The sequence below is a fragment of the Anser brachyrhynchus genome, assembly GCF_964034855.1.
Source record: "Anser brachyrhynchus genome assembly, chromosome: 16".
Taxonomy (NCBI): Eukaryota; Metazoa; Chordata; class Aves; order Anseriformes; family Anatidae; genus Anser; species Anser brachyrhynchus.
Window position 1 is genome coordinate 11,426,420 of NC_137734.1, and position 22,467 is coordinate 11,448,886.

The 22,467-nt window shown below is 55.1% G+C and overlaps 1 protein-coding gene across 2 annotated transcripts; it reads right to left on the minus strand.

Moving 5' to 3' along the window:
* Positions 1-1,021: 1,021 nt before the first annotated feature.
* On the minus strand, positions 1,022-22,381 carry ZNF341 (zinc finger protein 341). Of its 2 annotated transcripts, none has more exons than XM_080557864.1 (15): positions 22,304-22,381; positions 18,490-18,600; positions 16,947-17,134; positions 15,982-16,134; positions 15,058-15,297; positions 13,737-13,932; positions 12,427-12,511; positions 11,176-11,366; positions 10,244-10,437; positions 7,978-8,186; positions 6,458-6,554; positions 4,749-4,881; positions 4,187-4,298; positions 3,329-3,399; positions 1,022-2,121 (listed from the first exon to the last, which is right to left on the minus strand). In XM_080557864.1, the coding sequence occupies exons 1-15, from the start codon at positions 22,332-22,334 to the stop codon at positions 1,607-1,609; spliced, it is 2,526 nt and encodes an 841-aa protein (XP_080413990.1). In that variant the 5' UTR covers positions 22,335-22,381; the 3' UTR covers positions 1,022-1,606. The 2 variants fall into 2 exon arrangements, with proteins under 2 accessions (XP_080413990.1, XP_080413991.1); XM_080557865.1 differs by lacking the exon at positions 22,304-22,381 and adding an exon at positions 21,487-21,729.
* Positions 22,382-22,467: the final 86 nt, after the last annotated feature.

Genomic DNA, 22,467 nt, shown 5'->3' on the forward strand with positions numbered 1-22,467 from the left:
GGGCTGACTGCGCCAGCAGCTGGGAACAGCCACAGGTTGCCACGCGTGGCAGCAGCAGGTGAGGCAGGGCACCCCACAGCCAGGCGTTCAGCACCCAGAGCTGACTGACCCAGCGCTCTGCCCTGCACCACCCCCAGGCAGCATCTTCGCACCTACAGCTGATCAGCTCTTCACCCAAAATTCACCAACTGCTCTGCTGACCTGTACAAGAAGTAAGAAAAACGCAGTGAGGAGCAGAGCATGGGGACAGCACGTCCCAGGTGGACCCCGAGGCAGCAGGGGTGTTTCTCCAGGTCTGGGTCAAGTTCCCTTTTCCAACAGGCAGGACCATCTCACCAGCACCGAACTAAGGCTGAGTGTGGCATGGGAAGGAAGAGGGAGCCTAGCAGGCAAAACCACACTCGACTGCTCTCCTGCCTACTTCGGGCTCCACGCCTGCCCACACAGCTCCTTTCCCAACATTACACAATTTTCAGTTCCCTCCCATTAGGTGCCCCGGGCTTGGTGTTCCCGCCTCGCTTTTGGGACTCCTACTTAGGCAATCAGATCGGAGACGCCGTGTGGACAGCAAGAGTTGTTCCAGTCACAGAGGACTTCCTTGCTCCCTGACCATTGCCACCCCGCTGACAGCGACCCACTGAAATTATTGACCAGCCCATAAAACTGAGCTAAGGGAACGTAGGGCTGGCAATCAGCTAATGCAGGAGTACAGCAGTACCCTGCAGCACTCAGTCCAGAGCAGACGCTACAAATCTGGCTCGTGGGCACAGCACAGGTTTCCTGTGTGACCCTGGACAGGTCGCCTCACCCAGGCCTTCATTTCTCCCACTGTACAGAAGTGTCAAGAAGGGAGGTGTCACATTTAACTGTTACAAGGATGGGCTCGCTGATATCTAAGGCACTTGGAGATCCTTGGATACGGAGAAAACCATGAGACCACCGCTGTGGAAGCAACACCAAGCACGTGTGCCCAGACCCAGCACCACAGAGCTGCTCCCACCCATCGACTCCACACGGCGTGCCAGCTCCATGGTGTTTATAACACGTAGTACAGACACGGTGATCTTTCTGCTGATAAGAGACAGAGAAAAGAAAGATACCAGACAAGTCTGTCAGGGTATTTCTGAACAGTGTTCCCGAAGGATCTCAGGATGAACTTGCTTCCACTAGGAAGGATCATTTGTTTGCTCTTGGAAAGGCCACCCAAATACTGGGCAATATAGCTTTCAGGCCAGAAAAACCACAGATGGGACAGGCTGTGATTTGCAAAGCCACCTGATTTCAGCAGCTCTGTTTGTTGCAAGTTTGTTTGCTCCTTCTTCTCACCCTGATTCAGGGATCTTAGTCTTTCTTGCCCTAGGCTGACCAGTGATGCAGACGGACAAGAAAAAACAGAGCCATTCCCTTCAGTGCCTTGTAGCCATCAGTGGCTTCCAAGCAGTCCTTTGCCCAAGGATGGGAAGAACAAGTGGAGATGAAAGCCTTTCTCTCCCATATCCATCTACCTCCCCACAAGAGCTTTGGTCTTTTTCACTGAGCCAAATTTCAGCACCACGTCTGACAACCCCAGCAGCAGCCCTGAGCCACACAGTGGCTCTCTACACAGTCACTCAGTCGTTTGGATGTACACAGGGACAGCCAGCATGGTGCAGGGGCCGTCCGAGGCAGCCTGCAGCTCTGCCAAGGACAGATTGGACGTGATGCTGCTGGGCTGCCCGGGAACGACAAGGTCTGAGTCAGCAGCTCCTGATCCACCCACCACAATGGACAGGACTGCGTCCGACTCCTGAAACGGTTCTTTGTTCGGGCTGTCGTCCTGGGGGCTTTCCCCAGCAGCACCGTCTTTCAGCTCTGCCAGAGCCAGCTGGTTGGGGATGGACAGGCCCACCTTGCGCCCCCGTGCCACCCGTTTCTTCTGGGGCTTCCTGAGCTGCAGGTCCTTGTCCTTGGGTGAGCCCAGACGGCACTTGTGGTCTTTCATGTACTTGTGGCGCGTGAAGCCTTTGCTGCAGGTGGGGCAGCGGTATTTGTAGTTGCCGGTGTGCGAGCGCTGATGCTCTATCATGTGGGCTCGTCGGCTGAAGGACTTGTTACAGTACTGGCACTTGTGGATCTTCATCCCTGCACACAGCGTGGGAGGAGAGAGAGCTCAGTTAGAGACCCTGCTTCCCAGCACAGACCTTCAGGAAAACCTGCACCACAGAGGGAGCGCGTGACAGCTTCACCTCCTCTTCCAAGCAGATGTTCCCTGATAAAAGCTCAACACAGCCACCTCTTCACTCAAGAAGCCCCACTCTTTTCAGTTTGCTAATTAAAACAACCAAAACCCCCAGAGTTTAAGGAGATGTTGTGTCAGGCAAATATGCAACCAGTAAAGGATGCACTGCTACACCTTGAATGTCAGTGGTTACAAACAGCTACAACATTCATTCTTGCCTCAAAGGAGAGGTTTAAAATATCACTAAAAAAAAAAAAAAACAGCCAGGTGATTGTGATGAAAATGCAGAACAGTTACATTCTGACCTTTTTTCCCCAGGTGTAATTGGTGAGGAAAAAAAAAAACGCACTTTTTTTCCCTCCCAAATGTAGTCTGAAACACATCATCCACTGCACTGCCAGCACAGTCCCGTCTGATCACACTTGGCAGGGCTTTGGATGTGACAGGCACCAGAAAAGAAATTCAGTTTTACTCTAACAGACAAAAATCAAAAAGTTCCCTAGGGCACAGGAATGATTTGTCTTTACTAGAAGTGGGAGCACCTTTTTTGGACCACAGAAAGAAGGCAGTCAAATCCCAAGACATCTCTTTTTGAACGTGAGATATTACTGGTGAGGAGCGGGCAGGGCACTCTGGATATTCATTTGATAGCAAACACACTGAGTAATCCAGCTCTGCTGCGAAGTCTCCCCAGCAGGCCCTGCTTACAGACTTGTATTGCTTTAGGAAACAGCCTAAAGCTTAGACACAGTTGTAAAATGCAAGCTCATTTAAACAGGCCTGCAGCAACAGAGATTAAAAAAAAAGTCTAAAGCTGATAAATTATTTTAAGAAGTTAGGTTTATATCCGGGAAACACTAACATATGCAGGGGAAAATTCTGCCGTACAAAACTGCACAGTAACTGTTAGCCAAGTGAAGGGACACTGCAGGGAAAGCACCCATCGGGAACATCTGGCACTTCTGGGGATATAAAGCTGAAGCACTTTCACAATTTTCCTTCTCTTGTTTCTCTGGTTTGCTCCTGTACCACACTCCCACACAGCCCAGGGAATCGCAGCCACTTCATTCCCAACCACCAGCAGCACAGGCAGGGGCCAGCTGCACTTACCTGAATGGGACAATATGTGAGCCTTCAGCTTGTCTGGCCTGTTGAACTCTTTATTGCAGCCCGTGTGGCTTCTGTAAGAACAAAAAAATGCTGGTCAGCAGCATGAATCAGCTGAGGATTGATACATAAACAGATCCTGGACCAGAGGGAGATCCACAACCCTTCTCTATAGCAGAACCCAGACGGGTCCCTGCGTGTGGTCACAGTCGGAGCCCCAGTGTTTCAGCCCTTCTGGAGGGGAACGAGAAATAATCAGGCTGCTACAGGGACACGTGGCTTCTGCTAGGCTGCACATCGCCTTTGCCTCGCCACAAATTCTCCTAAAAGTAGCAGGTTCAGGGTCCCAGTTGGAGTCAGAAAAATGTTGGAAGGAGCTACATGGTGATTGGGAGCAGGGAGAAGTCAGTCTTGGCTACCTCAGAAGGCCCATGAATGTGCCATAGATTTGGGGATGGACCTTCTAAAGCTAGCTTTCTCTGGCTTGTACATTAGCTCCTCTGCTTCTAAGTGCAGCTGGGGAGACCCTGTCAGTCCAGCAATCCTGTGCTTGGTACTCAGATAATACTCTCTCCTCCCCAGAGCTCTGCAGGTGCAATCCCCCAAGCCTCCCACGTATGTAGGCATTATTTTACAGGTCTTGATGAATTGAGATGAAGTGACGTGGTCCCACAGAAAGTCAATGACAACTGAGGCTTCTGGGTTCCCAGTGCAACAGCATGCAGCACTCCTGCCTCCCCAAGAAGCAGAGGATGGGAAGATGCTACATGTACCCTAGGATACCTACAGGGGACATTTTTTCCTTTCCAAACCCCACAACGAGCCATTAAGACATGCTGCCATGCTGGAGACACTACGTACGAGAAGGGACATTTATATTTCTTGAAAGGCTCGTGGATCAGCATATGCCTCTTGAGTTTGTCTTTCCGATTGAAAGCTGCATCACACACTGAGCACTTAAAAGGCTTTTCACCTGAATTAAAAAGAGAGAGAGAGAAAGAGAGAGATGAGTCGGGGAAGGTGCAGTCGCACAGGGCTCTTCTAGTCACGTGCAGGATTCACTCTGGCAGCAGTGCCACTCTGCTTCTCTAGAAGCTGTCCCAAGTTTCCCTACGCCGCCGTACGGGTAAATAGATGGATACTGCCCCACTGTGTGCTGCTCTTGTTCTCCAGGGCAGCTTCCCTAGCTTTTGCAACCCTGGACAGTGGGGAAGCCAGTTCTGTGTCCTGCTTCTAGCTGGTCCAGAGCTGGGTACAAGACTGAATCAAAGCCGTACACCTCCTAAAAGCCACGTTAGTAGAGACGACTCCTACAGTCAGCTCCGTTACTCTGGTTATCAGGACAATAGCCAGAGCACCACCGAGTTCAGCAAGGACCACGACACGGAGACCCTGAGCACTGCAGCACCGGCGGAGCCCGTACCCGAGTGGATGTGGGCGTGCAGCTTGAGGTAGTGCTCGCGGCGAAAGAACTTCTTGCAGATCTGGCATTTGAACTTGCTGCCCGCACCGTGCGTGGGGATGTGGCGGCGCAGGTACCTCTCGCAGGGAAACACCTGTCAGCACACAGAAACAAGGCTAAGAGCCAGTAGCACAGAAGGGACATCACTGAGTTGAACGGGCAGAAGAGTTTTAGCCTGTACAAAAAGCACAAGCAGCTCACAGCAACTGCTTTTCTGGAAAGGAAGCACTGAGGAAACCTTTAGCTTTGTATAAGGAAAATCTAGACAGAGCTTTAAAACAAACAACAAAACCATTTATCCTTAAGAAACACATGAGCTGAAACATTGCTACTAAATTTTCTAACACCACAGTGCTGAGAACCAGCACCCCAGATGGATGCTAAGGCTCCTGCCAGAGCCAGCAGGGACCAGTTGCGCACAGACCCCCAACAGTTCCTACCCCCACAGTGATGAATTCAGTTTGTGCTTCCTGGTTATCTCTTACCAAAAGCTCCCACTCATGGGCTTTATAAAATCAGTATGAATGGTTCCTTTGGCTGACAGGGATACTGGAAATACCCACGCTAAGTGAATTCCTGATGAGGATGCTGCAAGCACATGTCTACAGGGAGCACAGAAGACCCTGAATTTTTGATACGCAGGACTGTGTTCTTTCATCTCCAGAAAAGAGCACTATTATTAAGAATACAAACACAAGTGAAAAATACTGCTGCAGACAGTGGGCTTTCAAACCCCCATGCTGCATGCTGAAAGCCCCATCGTGGTGCAGAAGGGTCTCTCTCTCCTGGTGGAGGGAAGTGGAGAGATGACAGGTAAAGATGGGTTACTAACCATGGCAGGAGCGTGTTTCTCCTTCCTTAGCTACCTCAGTACAGAGCGGACAACCCTTTGAGACTGTTCCTGCCCCTATCACAGGGTTTTCATTTCCTTTGCTACGAGCAGAGGAGCAAGGGTCCAAATTTTAGTCTGGATTTCAAAAAGGAATTTATTAGAATTCAAACCCCACAAAATTCTGTCCCTCAAACCCCTTTCAAGGCAATGCTGAAGAGAGTATTTCCAGCCCAAACCCATCCATGCGTTGCTCCAGTCCCAGTCACGTCACTCAAAAAGGTTTCCCTTTGCCAAGGATACAGAACATTCATCCAAAAGATAGGAACAAGGAGAAACCCAGAGACTCCTGTTGCAACAGGAGATGGGGACAGCAACAGAGGTGTCCAAGCTGCCCCAGAACCTAGGGATTTCTGTTCACAACCCTTCCAGACACAGGTAGCCAGCCATGGTGGGTCAAAGGCAGTGCCACCAGTGTATGACTTCCCAAAACCAGCCTCACCGCTGCTGCACCTGCCTTTAAGAAATAAGGACAGCAGCCTAGAGAGTGCGGTTCTGTGCTGTCATGGGAATAAGGAAGCTCTCCTTCCAAATTCTGTTTGTTTGGTCAGCAAATTGGACCTGGGAGAAAAGCCAGCACTACAAGGATGAATGTACTCTGCGTGAGGCCAGGGACCAGGACCAGAGGTGCAGTGACCTCTGCCTCTCTGAAAAGCACCTCACGAGCCTGCCAGGCCATAGCGAGGTAGGAAGGGAGAGGAGAGCGAGGAGAGGGGTCTCGTGCCCCGCACAGCCCCAGCTACGTGTCCAGGACCAGCTCAGGCAGCGGTTCCTCACCCACCTTCTGGCAGTGAGGGCAGGGAAAGTTGTGCGTTGCTGTCTGCAGATGATGCTCCAGGGCTTCTGGGGTGGAGTACTTATTTACACACTTCACACATCTGAATGTGGAGAGAAAGGACAGAGCCTGTGAACAAGGCTACCGACAGCAAACCCCACGCGGCAGGCAGACCGCCCGCAGGGCAGCGCAGCTCCTTCACCAACCGCCTTCCAGGCTGACTTCTGGCAGGGTCAGCTTGGAACAGATGATACCACCACCGCCCAAGTGCTCTGACACCTCAGCAACCCGCGTGGCCAGATCACACACACACTTAGCATCCTTCACCGGGGGAGAAACTGGAAAACTGGGCGGACAAGCCTTTAAATTACCAGTGCTCATCCACACAAACTCCCACGGGAGCACCCACAGAGGAACGTACACGTTCCATGGGGACAGCTTCCACGGCTTCTTCATGGAGACAGCTCAGATGTCGCCCTGCCTAAAACACTTCCTCCCATCTTCAGTGCACGAAGACAGCAGCTCCCAGTGAAGGAGCTGAGCGTGAGCTCGCAGCACAGCAGTGTTACCCACGGCTGGCGCAGCCGCAAGGCTCCAGTGTGGGGTCCCCCGTGTCTAACAAAGCTTCAGCTCACATTGCTGCCGCTCCTGGGACCTCTCCACCTGTTTTCACAAACCCTGGTGGTATTTCTGAGACCTCTGCCAGAGCTGGCTGGTAACGGGCAATGTGTATGTGTATTGTTGACAAGGAACACGCACACAGGCACTCTTCTCCCCACGTACCTGCAGTGAAGCCTCTTTTGCTCAGAGCAGACTAAAACCTCCTCAAACAGAAGGAAAGCTCTGACCCCAAAGATCCCTGATAGCAAGCTGTAGGATGAAGCTCCACAGCACAAGGATGACTAGAAGTTACGGTCTAAGAAGTAGCAGGCATTTATTTACTAGGCTCCGAGGTGGCTTTCAGTATCCTCTGGGATACTCCTTCTCTTCCTCATGTCCCTACAGGCATTTCAACAGCTCCAGAGAGCTGTTCACAGAACTCCCTCACCCCTTCCCCCTACACTAGCAGAAAGGCTTTTTTCCAGGTAAGGTAGAGCCCTTCACAGCATAAGAACAGGAAAAGCAACTCATTTTACCTGGGCACAGCTTCTACAGCCCACACTCCCTTTGCTGCAGTTTAGAGAATCAGCCTGGGCAGGGGCTTCCCGGGGTCACTGTCCCAGGGTGGGGCAGACTCAGCTGTGCTCACCTCACTCCTCACTGGGTGATAAGAGGTCTTGCCATGGTGGGCTCTTCCCATACAACTGAACCCGGCCTTTCACTGTCTTTCTGAAAGGCCCTTTGCATTCAAAACGCTTGGCTCTACCAGCCCAGCGGAACCCCATCTACCACCTGCGTGCCCGACGGAACCGTGGCTGCTGAGCAGGCAGCCCCCTCGTCCCCCTGACGTCCCCACCGCTCTCAGCCAAACACGCTCTGCACACACTCACTCCTACAAGCCTTGTGAGCACCGATTGCTACTGTACTTGTACACGGCCACGTCCTTCTTGGGGCTGTGCTGGGGCAGCAGGCTGTGGGAGTACTGGTGGATGCCCAGCTCGTACAGGGAGGGGAAGTCCTTGCTGCAGAGGTGGCAGCGATAACTCAGCTCCTCCTGGTGGCTCTTGATGTGGTCGAGGAAAGACTCCAGCTTCTGGAAGGTCTGAGCGCAGCTCTTCACCACACACTTGTACACCTGGGTGAAGAAGGGAGAGCAACGGGAGGGGCACACCACGGGAACAAACAGGGCAAATCCTCTGCCAACAGACAGAGCAGCCTTCCTCGCTTGGAAATCATTGCGACTGGGCACTTTACAGAACGCAACTGCTGCCCCTCAGTGCCCGGCGCTGGGGAGTAGTTGACCTGATGTTATGAACAAAACAGCACCAGGGCTCCCAGAGCACCCCACCACGCTCACACATTGGCTGCGGGGCTCAGTCAGGGCAGAGCGATGAAACCCAGCTCTCAACTGTAGCAGGAGCACAACATGACAGTAAAAAAAAAAAAAAAAATCCTCTTCCCATGAGGAAGAACAGTGCAGAAGAGCTCAGCACCAAAATATGGTTGACAGCCTTACGTGAAGGCAGCAGCAGAAACTGCTGGGAGCTGAACAGAAACCAGAACTGCAATCCTGCAGCACAGCACCCATCGGGCTGACACACAAGGAACTGGCAAGGTCATGGCAAGATCTTGGACAAGATCCTCCTGGGAGCAATGTCGAGGCACATGCAAGACAAGGAGGTGATCTGAGACAGCCAGCATGGCTTCACCAAGGGCAAATCATGCCTGACCAATTGGTGGCTTTCTACGATGGAGTGACTGCATCAGTCGACAAAGGAAGACTGATCAATGTCATCTACCTGGCCTGAGCACAGAGTGGGAGAAGAACTCACTGAGAGCAGCCCTGCAGAGAAGGACTTGGGGGTTCTGGTGGATGAAAAGCTCAACATGAGCCAGCAGTGTGCACCTGCAGCCCAGAAGGGCAACTGCGTCCTGGGCTGCAGCAGCAGGGGGGAGGGAAGGGATCGTGCCCCTCTGCTCTGCCCTCCTGAGGCCCCACCTGGAGCCCTGCGTCCAGCTCTGGGCCCCCAGCACCAGGAGGATGTGGGGCTGTTGGAGGGGTCCAGAGGAGGCCACGAAGATGCCCAGAGGGCTGGAGCACCTCTCCTGTGAGGGAAGGCTGAGAGAGCTGGGGGTGTTCAGCCTGGAGAGGAGAAGGCTCTGGGGGGACCTCATTGCAGCCTTTCAGTACTTGAAGGGGGCTTGTAAAAAAGATGGAGAGCAATTCTTTGCTCAATCAGATATTGACAGGAGGAGGGGGAATGGTTTTAAACTAAAAGAGGGGAGATTTAGATTAGAGGTTAGTAGGAAATTCTTCCCTCAGAGGGCAGTGAGACACTGGAACAGGCTGCCCAGAGAAGCTGTGGGTGCCCCATCCCTGGGGGTGTTCCAGGCCAGGTTGGACGAGGCCCTGGGCAACCTGATGCAGCGGGTGGTGTCCCTGCCTGTGGCGGGGGGTTAGAACTAGGGGATCTTTAAGGTCCCTTCCAACCCAAACCATTCTATGATTCACGTGGCTCAGGGAAGGACCCCACCAGGCACAGCTAGCCCCACACAACCAGCCTCCTTCCCTGACACTCCCAGCCACTTCAGCTGCTGGCCAGCGGCTGCAGAGGACACGCAGGTTGCGCACAGCCCAAAGCAGGGCTCACTCCCTTCCCATTTCTACCTCTGGGGTGAGACCAGGCCCAGGAGCAGATGTAGCTCCAGGAAGTGAACCCCTCTAGCCCTTGCCTCTTCCACATCTTGAGAGCTGGGCCAAACCTACTCAACTTCCACACAATACTTGTTCTGCCAACACAGACTGCCTGGGCACTCCCCTGAGAAAACAAGAAAGCAAGGTGGGAGAAAGGGGTGTCGGTGTGAGCGCCTGAAAACACCGGAATGGGTGAGACCACAACGCTCCAGCAGTGACCAGCCTACAGCCTGAGAGCTGCTACCTACGCTGAAAACTCTGGACTCTGCCTCTTTTCTTTTTCCTCTAGCCACCCAAACCTGCTTGACCGATTTTTCACCAGTGGCTCAGCAGGGCAGGGGAGCTTTTCACAGCCACGCAGAGCACACAGCTGCAACCCAGCCGTGCAGGGGGCTGAGCTGCACCGCAAGCATTTACTGAGCAAGCAGCATGCTCAGGACAGACCCTGCGATCCTGTCTTAATCTCACCACCACCACAAGATACTCTTGGTTCCTACCTGCTCGTTCTTGTGTTGTGTCATGTGTGATTTGAGCTGGAAATAGGTGTTGAATTTGCTGGGGCAGAACTGGCACTGGTAAGAGCTGTCGATCAAGACAACCTGCTTGGCTTCCAGTTTGCCTGCCTCACTCTCCTCCATGGGGCTCATGTCCTGGGGCGGTTGTGCGGGGTTCCTCGAGGGCTGAGTCAAACCTGGAGAAAAGGGAGAGAGAAAGTCACAAGCTGCCACAAGACAGCGCTGAAAGCTGTTCTGCAAGCTCTGTGCTGCTGAGAGACACCCAGGCCTGGCTCTGGATCCAGGCTCTTCCTTCCTTTCAAAGGCAGATCTTTAGATCAGAATCTCACTCTAACGGCCTAGTTCTAAGTTTGCCTACAGATGACCAAGGGCTCTGACTACTCCATCTTCTTCTCCTTGACCAATTCCCTTTACCACAGTGCTTCCAGGGCCATAACTGTTGTGCCCTGTCAGTGTGACAGGCTCCATCCGGGGAACCAGTGCCAGATTCTCTCCCACCTCCAGCAGGGGACGGGTGGTCACATCCAGCCAGCAGCAGCCCTGCTGTCTGCAGAGAGCAGCTCCCAGGGACCTTACCCTAGGTATGGCATTGCCACAGTGCTGTTCCAGTGAAAAGGGGAAAAAAGGGTCTCCCTGCTCCTGTGCATGTCCCGGCACACAGTTTGGAGCCCCTGTCTTCACCAGCAACTGAACTGGCAGAGGCTGGGGGCACCCAAGGACGCAGCTGCCAGCTAGAGTTGAGCAAATGTGACCCGGGCATCTGGTGCATTTCCCTGGTGTGTGCTGTTAAATCCCACAGCAGGACTACAAACAGTGCACACAGCTCCTTCCCTGTACAGGACCAAGAGACACAGGGATGTGTGGAGACCTCACGTCACTGCTCTGCCCCTAGCTCACGTTCCCAGGCAGCAAACCTGTGTTCTCCTCGTCCTCCGTCTGGTTGGGGTTCAAGGCCATGACCTGCACTGTGATGGAGTTGCGGGAGATGGTGCAGCCCAGCCCCGGAGGCCAGACTTTATGGGTTTGCATGTGCTTCTTCACATTGGACTTCTGGGCAAAGGCTCGGCCACACACGATGCACTGGAAGGGCTTCTCGCCTGTGTGACTGAAGGCAGAAGGCACCGTATCAGCAGCCAGCAGAGAGAGGAGGCAGTCCCCGGGCAGGGACCGTGGTGGGGTGGCTGCTGCAGGACTGCACTAGGAACTCTCTGCTTAGCGGATCAGCACCTGGACCAGACAAACAAGGGCTTTCAGACCCAACCAACCAGGGTAAGAGCACGGTCAGAGGCCTGGGAGAAAAAAGCCTGGCACACATATGCAACACGCACAGTCTGGGGATAACAAGGGACCAAAGGGAGAAGTGGGAGAGGAAAATAGCTCTGCAGCAACATCAGGGCATTCAGTTTGGGATTTCTGCATGGATCCCTGGGACCCCATCATTCTTTTCAAGGGTACAAGTCTCTTCTTCCCTGTTACCCCTCCCTCCCCTGCACACGTGGCTTCTAACTTGGGAGTCCCCCAGTCTCTCTGAATTTGCTTCCTGCTGTGCACAGCAGAAACATCCTTCTGCCCTCCTCCTCTGCTGCAGGAGAAAAAGCTGGCTCTGACACATGGAGCGTGTCACCTGAGGAGTCCAGGATGGGAAGGGGAGCAAAATCACCACTCGTTCCTTCTCATCTGTCCTGAGCTCAGCAGTCTCCACTGGAGAAAATGCTGAAGATTTCGACTGCCTCCTGCCAGAGCTCTGGCTCTTGTAAGAGCTCCCCGTGTAGACACTGAGCTTGGCTTATGGTTTGCCCTCCTGCAAGCAGGAAGGCTGCAGCTTGCGATGGAGGAAGAAAGGGCAGAGGGAAGCAGTGGAGATGACACCGCTCCACCAATCAGCTAACAACAGCTGTGGCTTTCAAGGTCTCATCAGTGAGGAAAGCAGGCTCCAGCCTCAGCCCATAATCAGCAAGAAAATTATGTCTGCAATGCAGCCTTCACCCCAGCTACTGAACTACTGTGAGGGAGAGCAGTCCTGGAGGCAGGGGGATGAAGGATGACCTCCCAGTGCAGCATGGATTCTGGGAGACACGACAAATGCAAGGTCTACTGGGCTGCGCAGACTCCCTCAGGGATCCACCCCAGGGACTCTGCTGTGCCCGGACTAACGTCACCCTTACCTTCTGATGTGCTGCTGCAGGTCAAAGTTTTTGGTAAAGGCCTTGTCGCAGTAAGTGCATTTCAGCTTGGGGGACTTTGGTTTCCCTGAAAGAGCAAGAGTGTGCACAGGAATGAGACGATGTGGCATAACCTTGCCTCCCCATGCACTGCAGGGCCCTCACCCCAAGACATGACTATTCAGGACCAATAATAAAGGGCTCATGGAAGGATAAGATCTGCCTGGCCAGATCAGGGAGAGGCTACGGGACAAGCATGTATTTAATGTAGCCTGAGCTAACTCTGTAAGCACTGAGGAGAACAGAAGTGAGGGACAGGGAATCCTTTTTGGGCATTAACCACTCCAGGGACCCTTCCAGCTACGCTACAGAGTACCTACAGTAAAGGCTTGTTGGGTGTTAGGAAAAGATACAAGATTAGTGAGAGGAAGGGCCCCAATTCTGTCTCTCCTATGAACTCACCAAGGTCAGCCATCAGCCAGAGCACATGCATATTTCTCCCATCCAGAAGATCAGTCAGCCACATCTTCTGTCTACTACGATGGGGTATAAATCAATGGAAAACAGCAGAGCCATGGGCTGCTCTAGGAAACTCTGGACTGAGAGCTGCAGCCTGCACGATCGTTCACACCTCTGCAAACAACGTTAAAGCCTAGTATTGTTGTAACTCTACGGGCCCAACCTTCCTGGAGCGGGGCCTCGCAGCCTTCCTCCACCTCGTGCTTGGGACGTCCCTTGTCACTTGGCTAGACACGCGTCCACCGCACCAGTAAAGGGCAGGCTCTGACCAGTAACGGGCAGCGGAGGATCTGTGGCTCCTCTGTCCTGGCACTGGGCACGCCCTTGTCCTTCCTCACCTGGGAGCGTGTTTTGTTCACAGACAGCGGAACACCCAAAGGGAGGGGATCTGCTGAGCTCTTTGTAAGATGCCCTTCGGGATCGGGTCTCATCGAGCCCACACACCTTGTGGCTGGGCATTATTGCTTTGGAGAACAAGGACCAAGCTTTAACACCCTATTTCGCAGAATCTCCCCGTTTTCAAGCGTGATCCAATCAGTGTGGAGCTGCACAGGTTTAGCACAAGTTCGCCCATGCAGCAGCACAGGGACAGTCCTTTCACGTGCACTCAGAGGTGACGAAGAAGCGCATCCACATTTTCACCTGCTCTTGATAGCCTCGGGCAGGGCATGGTGTCCTCCCTGGGAGCTGCAGGCACAGCCAGTGCCACCCCACTGCACCTGGAGAGCCTGTGGCACAGGATAAGCGCGGCGGCCTGCAGAGTAGCGCAGGGCACCTGCCATAAGGACACTTACCTTCCTGCAGCCCACTCTCATTTTTGGAACGCCTACTTTTGACAGCGGAGGTGGAATCAAAACCAACCACATTGCCTCCTCCTGAGCTGGTCAAAGGTGTGGGAGCACTGGTGCTCTTGGACTTGAACCCCTGCTTCCCAGGACTGTACACAGGGGGAGAGGGGTACACAGGACTTTCCACACACTGGCTTGGTACCTGCAAGAGTTCAGTTATCAGAGAAAAGAGGCTTGCTACACAGCGTAACACTGTGACTAGCACAGCTCCTACTACCCGCCAACTCCAGCAGCAGTTGCCCCACCAAGCTGTGAGTCTGGCTGAGTTTTCTCCCTCCTGCCAAACAACCACATTTCTGGTTCACCAATCCAACGGCGTCTCTAACAATGCGCACAGTGCAAAACTCTTGCTGAACATCACAAAGTACCCGGGAGTGACTACAGCAAGAACAGAACAGCAAAGAAGCACTGAAGGAGACCTCTAGCACCCAGCTATGTCTAGTGCCTGCAAGAGTTTCTCATCCCTCCAGAGCAGGTGACCAGGGCCATCACCGCTGAGCCTGTGGGCTCACACCACCCTGAAGGCGCCTGCCTTGGCAGGACTGCGGAGGGGAAGGAGGAGCACAAGAAAACGCCAGGTGGCAAAGCAGAGCTGCTTGCATCGGTGCTGCTACCAGAAATGGATGTTTAGAGTAAAAGAGTCCAGGGTGGTATGGGTTCAGGGCGTTTCTGTTTCCCACCCTGACAAATGAAGATGGAGTGCCAGGTATCCAACACCCCCATCCAGTTCTGAACGCTCGCACTGCCAGGTCAGACGCCAGCTACAACGGGCAGGCTGGCACAGCTCTCTCACGCCCAACGTTTCCATCGAGGACGGCGATGCTAGCACGGAGGCTGTGCGCAGCCGACCCACAGGTAAATCCATTCCCGCCTGTGCCTCTCTTGAGAAGCTGCCTTTGTCAAGCTCACTGACATTCAGACTGAATATTTCTCTCCACCGAAGCCCGCAATGTGCAGCGTAGTACTCTGCGCCCCCCTGGGACAGTTGCCTCCCCTCAGCTCTTGCTTGCAACACCTTCAGGAAGCCCGCATCAGCCAAGGCCTCCAGCCCCCTCTATTGCTCTTCGTGTTCTCAGAACCCCCTTCATCCTGCTGACACCTTTCTGACCAGCACCTCTTCCCAGAGGAAATAATCACCGTCAAATAACCTAACATATCCTCCCAGTCTCTAACTCAGCGTTTCGAGCCCAGGTGACCCCCGAGCAGCGCTGCTGCCTGACTCGCCCCGAGAGGCCCAGGGGGACGGAGCCCCCGGGGTCAGCCTTACCTCCATGGGCGGGTAGGGCTGCATGCCCAGCGCCTGGATCTCCACCGAGCTGCTTGCTGCCAGAGGAGCAGGAGCACTGTACACTTCGACCACGCCGCTGCCGCCCGCGCTGGGCTGTCCCGGAGCCCCCAGGCTTGGCGGGGGAGGCGGCGGGGGCTGAGGAGGTGGCGGCGGCGGGGGAGGCGGCGGCGGGGGGGGCTGCGAGAGGTAACCAGCCCCAGCGTGCATACTCAGGCTGCTCTAAAACCAGAACAGGGAAAGACAGAGAGACGAGACGTTGAAAACACAGCCCTACTGTAGCAGCAGGAAGCTGGAGGGGCCGTTCCCTCACACACACTGCCAGCCCTGACACAAAAGGGCACCTGCAAGAACAGCGGGGGTGTCTTGACACAACACAGCACCGTGCAACCATCGGGTTGGATCAGACCACGCTGGTTTGGCCTGTCAGTAGGCACTGTCTCCTCCAGAACACAAGCATCCAAGCCCCACTGCTTTTTTTGCTTCGTTTCTAAAGCTTTTAACCCTTATGGTTACAAAAGGCATTTTCAGAGCAAGGGGAGCGTGCCCAGCCTGGCCAGCCCTGCGGAGAGCCCAGAACAACCACCCCAGGAGGGAGATGCATGAGGCAAACTGACAAGGACTCTGAAAGCCAGTAACTACACGTCAGTGCAACAGAAAGCCAGGGATACCACAGGACAAACGTTTGGGCACCCAGTAACAAGCACACCAGCAGAGAGCAGGCCCTGGAGTTACCCTGTCACGTAGCCAGTGCTCCCACCCAAGGCTGGCTGTCCCGCTGCGGGAGGGTGCCCAGGACCCCACACGGAAGCAGATCACCAGACTCTGATCACCCAACCGGGTTTTCCTGCTGCCCAACCACAGCCCCAAGCCGTGAGCGCTCCCAGGCCCCCGCGTGCCCCTTACCTGCACCGGGGGCTGCACCGCGGGCATGGGCTGGTCCAAGGAGGTAAACGCAGACATGGCCGACATCAGCACCTCGTCGCTAACCAGGATGTTCCCCTGCACCAGGGTCTGAATCAAAGGCGATGGGGGAACGGTGATGTATGTAGAAATTTGCTGAAAGAAAAAGAAATAAAACGACGCATTGCTGACCAGCCACGGGACAGAACAATAAACTCAGAAAAATGACGACACTACTTTCTGCTGAGCCTCTCAGTCTCTGCTATCTGCTGGCCAGAGGCTGTGAAAAGCCACAGTAATTATCCAAGAGTCCCTAGTAGCTCCCAGCTGTAACTATAAGGCAGCTCCAGAAATGTTCTTCATTCAGAAAAGGAGGTATAAAAGATGACAGTGCCTTGAGAAGGTGGCCACTGGCTACAGCTAAAATCTGTGGTTATTAAAGAAGATCTGTGGGACAAACTGGTCACAGACAAGCTCAGGCTTTTACTGGACACTTCGCCCCAGCTAGGAAAGGTGGAGAACGGAGGGAGGCTGCTCCAGCTCCAGATGGCGAAGTTGTTTGCAGGAGAATGAGAAAGGAATGCAGGGAGGAGGCTGCCACAGACCCTGCCCTTCTGCCCACGAGCCAGTGAGACCTTCTCCCCACTGAGCACTGCACAGCGAGCACCCAAGCACGCTGCAGACCCACCAGGTGGTGACGCTGGGGCTCCTGAGCAGAACCAAAGCCTGGCTGTAACACAGACACGCTGGGAAACCCTCCCAGCCAGAAAAAGGGCTATCAGACGCTCGGTGCTGAAGGACACCTCGCTGCAGAGGACCAGGCAGATTTAACCATGAGGTCGAAAGCCAACAGCACCGCAACTGACAGAGGTCAATCATGAGGCGTTGTTGGACCTGAAAGCCTCATGTAGGGGTCCCCCCGCTCCCAAAATCAGGGTGGCAGAGCCTGCTGGCCCGCAGCAAGGTACCTGTCGGTTGGCGCTCGGAGCCTGCTGCACCGCTGTGATGGGGGGGCTGTACACACTGTTGCTGGCCAGCGAGACTGTTGAGAGGGAAGGGGCGCTTCCCTGGCACTGCTCTCTCTTGTGGGTCATGAAGGCAGGCAAGGAATTGAACTGCTTCTTGCACTTCCCACACAGGAAGACGTCTTCGTCATCTGCAATTAAGAGAAGCGGATCGCTGCTGCAGGCCTTCTTCAGCATTCCCCAGAGCTACACCCGACAACCACAACAAGTAAAGGCGAGGAAGCAGACACCCGCTGTGTCTTGGCACCTCACGGACATCATCGTCAGGAGAGATCAGGCGCAACTGTCCTGCTTCCCCGATGCCAAGTTCTCCCTAAAGCCAACTGATGTGGACAAGCCTGTCTTGGCTGCGCTCCCACACACAAAACCCTGCTGTCGCCCTCTGACAAGCTGAATCCCATCCCCTGTCCTCTCATCCCAAAGACACGATCAAGAAGCCTTGCTCCCCCAGCAAATTCTGCTCTTAGTTAAAGTAGCTTCTTCCAAAGCATTTGCATTAGCCTGGCTGAGGCAGATTTTATTACTCAGGTTGCACAAAGGATGAGAAACATGCAGCAGGGCACACAGCGAAGGGCGGCTTCTGTCTGAGACCCACCCCCAACAAGACCACTGGTCTTTGGTGCCTCGACATGGTGTTAGAGGCAGCAGACCCCAACCCAGTTATCATTAGCCTAGATGAAACTTGCAGCACGAGCAAATCACATCAGCTCACACCTTTTTTCACTTGAGCCAGTCAGACTCAAACCTCTTGAAAAAAAAAATATTCCGTGGCTCACACGTTGTACCTCCTGTCTGCTCTGGGGACACGGCCATAACTTCTCCTGGAGCACAGCTCAGACCCGGGGCACTGCAAGAGGCTTTTTCTCTCATGGGATCCCTCAGGAACTCACTGTCTAATTTGATCCGATCAGTGGCCACACAAGAGGAAAAAGAGTGAAAAGAAAAAAAAACACTCACAGGGAAAGGCTCAACGTATCAACCTACTGAACTGGCTGGCGGGGCTGCTGCCAGCCGAACTGCCAGCCTGCAGCATGCGGGGAGCCCGGGGGTAACGCAGTACCCCCTGTCGTAGGCGAGCACTGAGAGGTTGGGTGCACGTGGAGCCACCAGGTCCCATATCCAGCCACACAGATGAGACACTCAGTGACTGCACTAGTACACCCCCAGAGGATAAGGAACGGCTCGTTAAATAATAAAATACGAACACGCAGTCACGGCAGAGAGTGGCTGCTCCCTTCTTCCGTACCTCTAACGGAAACACGTAGTCCAGCCTCATGCCACGACCTGCCCAAAAGCATTTCTGCTCACCTGGGCACTTGCTCTGCCCCTTCCTCCTGCTCTGCCCGGCACCGCTGAGGGGTCACAACGCTTGCAGCAGCGCCCTACACAAACAGGGTGCCTGGTCTGGCAGTCACGAGAGCGCGCCGTAGGAAGAGACCTGCAGCCCACCACCCCTTGGCTGTCTCTCCCCCACTTCGGGACTCACCCATGGGCTGGATGGCGGTGGAGGAGCTGACACTCTGAGCAGACGGGTCCGTTACACCTCCCTGACCATCCAGTAAGGACTGCACAGCCAGCACCGTCTGATTATCCATTCCTGGAAGGAGACAAAGCACGGGTGGTGAATGGAGGGTGGTGTAAATGCAGAGCACCTGGGGACCGGGAGCTTGCTCACGATGAGTCGCGGAGAGAAGTGTTCCCCGCAGAGCCCCTCTCACCTTCTCACTGCTCTGCTCCACAGGCAGTAACACTAAAGCAACGCTCCCCCCTGTCCCTGTACACTCCTTTGGTACAAGGAGAGGGAAGGGAAGAAGGGCAAGAAAGCTGAGAGAGGGCTTCATTTCAGGCGCTTGTTGCAGCGAGGAAGGATGCTTGCAAACAGCAGGTATGAAAAGAGCTCAGAGGCTGACATTTGGGGTGTCACGGGCCATGCAGCCCATGTAGGGGCTCTCTCTGGGGACACAGCACAAGCAAGCCACCAAGCTCGCTGAAGACGAAATGCCTGGGGTGCAGCAACCTGGATCCAGCCCACACCTGAGCTCCTGTACGGTGCAGGAGAAACACCTCCCTCTTTTCCAGGTTAGCGTTCCTGGATCTGATCAGACACAGGGCTATGAACTACAGGAGGATTCAGATACAGCATCAAGAAGAACAGATTAAGCACAGGCTCCTTGGAGAGATGCTTTGGGGCGGACCTGGCTCAGCCACCGGCTGCCGCCCTGGTGCTGCGACGCGGGCGGGCAGGACCACAGCTCCCTCAGCCCCCAGCTGAGAGCCTCTGCGGGTGCCTCTCCCTCAGAGCTGCCGGTGGCTCTCTGTCATTTCCATCTCCCCCGGGACTCCGTGAGCACATGCACACCCAGACAGATTTGTTGTCAGAACGAGCTTGCTTGCTTTGGCACAAATATTTTGCACCACAGCTAAAATGTTCTAAAACGTTCTAGATAAATACAGGAGCTGGGGATTGCTCGCCTAGGGACACAGCCTGGCCAGCAGCTCGTGGCCGATGCATCACACCCCGTACACTCCTTTTCTTTTTAGGAATCATAGGTAAAGAATCAGAGAGCAATCTGATCATGAAAAAAAATAGCTAAAAGGGGTGATTTTTTAACGCACCACTCCTCTCTACCAATTCCTTTATCACAAGAAACCCACGAATACAATAAATGGCATGCCAAGGCCATACGTGGAGATTAAGGGGGAAAGGGGTAGGGGGAAGTTCATAGATTGCTTTTTACTTTTCATCAAGATCTCTGCAGATCTGGAAAAAAAAAAAAGAAATCTGTAAAGCTCTGACTAACTCTGAACTCAGGATTACACGCTGCAGTGAAGAGAAAATGTGTCCGTGTACTCATTTTCAAACCGTGCAGGTGAGCACAGAACCCGACGAGAGGTCACTTGGCCAACAGCACCAGGAGGGAAAGTAAAACGGCCCAACAGAGCCCGGCATAGAGGCACGGTGCAGCAGAAGCAACAGCCTCATTTCACCATTACAAGTTCCTCTTGCAATTTTAGAATTTCTCCTGGACAGCAAGGATGTTACCTCCCCGATGGGAAGCACATGCAGAACCCACAGCACTTTAAAGATACTCTAAAAACTCCTTTCTCCTGCACCTCAAGCACGAAGCAATGAACAGTGGCACTCCACGAATGCCTTTTCCATCCATCGTCTTTCACCAAGGAGAGGTCACAAACGCCTCCGTGGCGGGACAGCACCGCTCGGCTGCTGCCGGGGAGCCGAGGGCGTGAGCAGATCACGCCGCCTTACACCCTCCGTAAAATTACCCCCGCGCCGAAGGGAGCCCTTGGACATGGATCACAGAGGCTCAGCCAGGCTGCGGGGCCAGTTCTGCAGCCCTGCGCTCACACGGAGCCGTGTCCCTCCCGCAGGCCTGCCCCGCCGGCACAACGCCGCTGGATCTTCGCAGGCTGGCTTTAAAATCCACCTCCTGCTCTGCACATCATCTCCTGGGCAACTGCAAAGGTGGCACTGCAGGCTGTGGTTGGCACATCCAAACCGGAGGGAAACGGAGCCTTTCTGCGGGGGAAGCAAGCTAACAGGACACAGAATAAAACCAGGGATCAAATGCTCGGTGTCAGTACGTTATGAAGACAAACAAAAAGAGTGGAAATGACGAATTACTCCCATCTCGCTTGCACCAAGACCCCCACGCTCGCTATGCCCAGCACTTAGCGCCTGGGTTTCTTTCTGGCTCTTCAGAGCGAAAAATTCACATGATGGCCTCGATCTGGCTTGCAGGAAGGGGCTTGAGGAGAAACTGAAACCTACAGACAGGCAGAGCTGTGGCAGCATCGGCATCGCACGCAGCCAGAGAACAGCAGTCTGGGACAACCGAAACGATTGCTCTCCGTCCATCTCCCATTTGCACAGACACGCAGGGAGTCCCCCCCGTTTCTTGAGTTAAATGCACGGCGGCACACGTAACAGGGAGCGGAACCGCTACATCCCAGGTTCAGGAGCCAACCAGGCCACGCAGGCACAGCCGCTGGGTTGTACTGATGCCACCCGCAGGCTCCCTGAGACAGCTACGGGGCAGTCCTGCACTGAGCACAGCCAGCAGCAGCCCGTGGGATGTTCTTCGGAGCCGTGAGACCTTTAAAAGGCCACCTCTGCCTTCCCAGCAGCAGCAAGCCTTCCCTAGAACCTGACCGAAACACAAGGGTTTGAGGGATGCCAGGATAAAAATCCAAGGCTACTGACTCGACACGATCCAAGACTATCGACACGACTGCTTTCAGACGCCGAGTCACCACCGGCGTGTAATCTCACTGACAGAACACAACAAATAGGCTCGGACACCAAGAGCTGCCAATTATTGTGGGCTTGGAAAACAAAACAAAACAAACGCTCTGCTGAGATGTTTCGCCCTCCCGAATTTGGCGATGAAACCCGCACACCAAGGAGCTGATGGCGGAGAGGGGACAGGGCACCCGATGGTACGCAAAGTGCTGTCAGACGCACCAAGTGACCTGACCCAAAGCGTTGCTTCTTGCTCGTCTTCCCGCTGCTGCCATCGCAGGAGCTGCTCCTAAAGCAGAGGGCAGTGGTGCCGCTGCAAGGCCCTTCAGCCAGCGGCGTCCCCTCACGTAAAGGAAGACACGTGTGATCCGATTCGGGGAATAAATGCTTTGGGAAGCAGCTTTCCTCCGAACGGGCTGACCCCAAGCACAAACCGCTCCCTGCGCAGCCAGGCGCTGGCCGTGCCACAGAGCCCCACGCAGGGGGGGCACCCCGGAGCCCGGGCCGGTGGCCGTGACCGAGCGTGCTTGGCACGGGGACGGGGAGCGAGGGGTGACGGGGTGCCCTGGGGACTGGGCTGCCCCTGTCCGCTGGGAAGGGGGGGTGACGGGGGTGCCCCACTGCGCGGGGGGCACTGAGGTGATGGGGAGCCCCCAGAACGCAAGGTCACGGGGATGGGAGATGTCGGGGGTGCCCCAGCGTGCAGGGACGGGGCTGACAGGGCTGACAGCGGTGACAGGGGTGCTCCCTGTGCCACACCACTCCCCCAGGGAGGTGCAGGGGGCAGCGGGGCGGTGGGGACCCCACAGCAGCCGAGGCAGGGCCGGCGGGGCAAAGCGCGGGGAGGCGGCGGGGCGCCGGGGCCAGCGGGGGCACACGGGGCCGGCAGGAGGAGGAGACCCCCGGGCGGGGAGGGCAGCGGGGAGCCGGGGGGGGAGGATGCGGGTCTGGAGGGGGTGGGGGGCAGAGCCGGGCCGGGCCTCTGCTGGGGGCGGCGGCGGGGGGCGCAGCCCCGGGGCGCAGCGGGGCCGCCCGTTACCTTCCAGCGCCTCGAAGATCGCCTGCGCCATCTTGGAGCCGGGGCGGGCACGGAGGGAGGGAGGGGAGGGGAGGGGAGGGGCGGCCCCACCCCGCCCGCCGCCAGGGGGCGGCCTCGTCCCGCCGCGGAGGGGCCCGGCCCGGTGGGGGCGGCCCGGCCCGGTG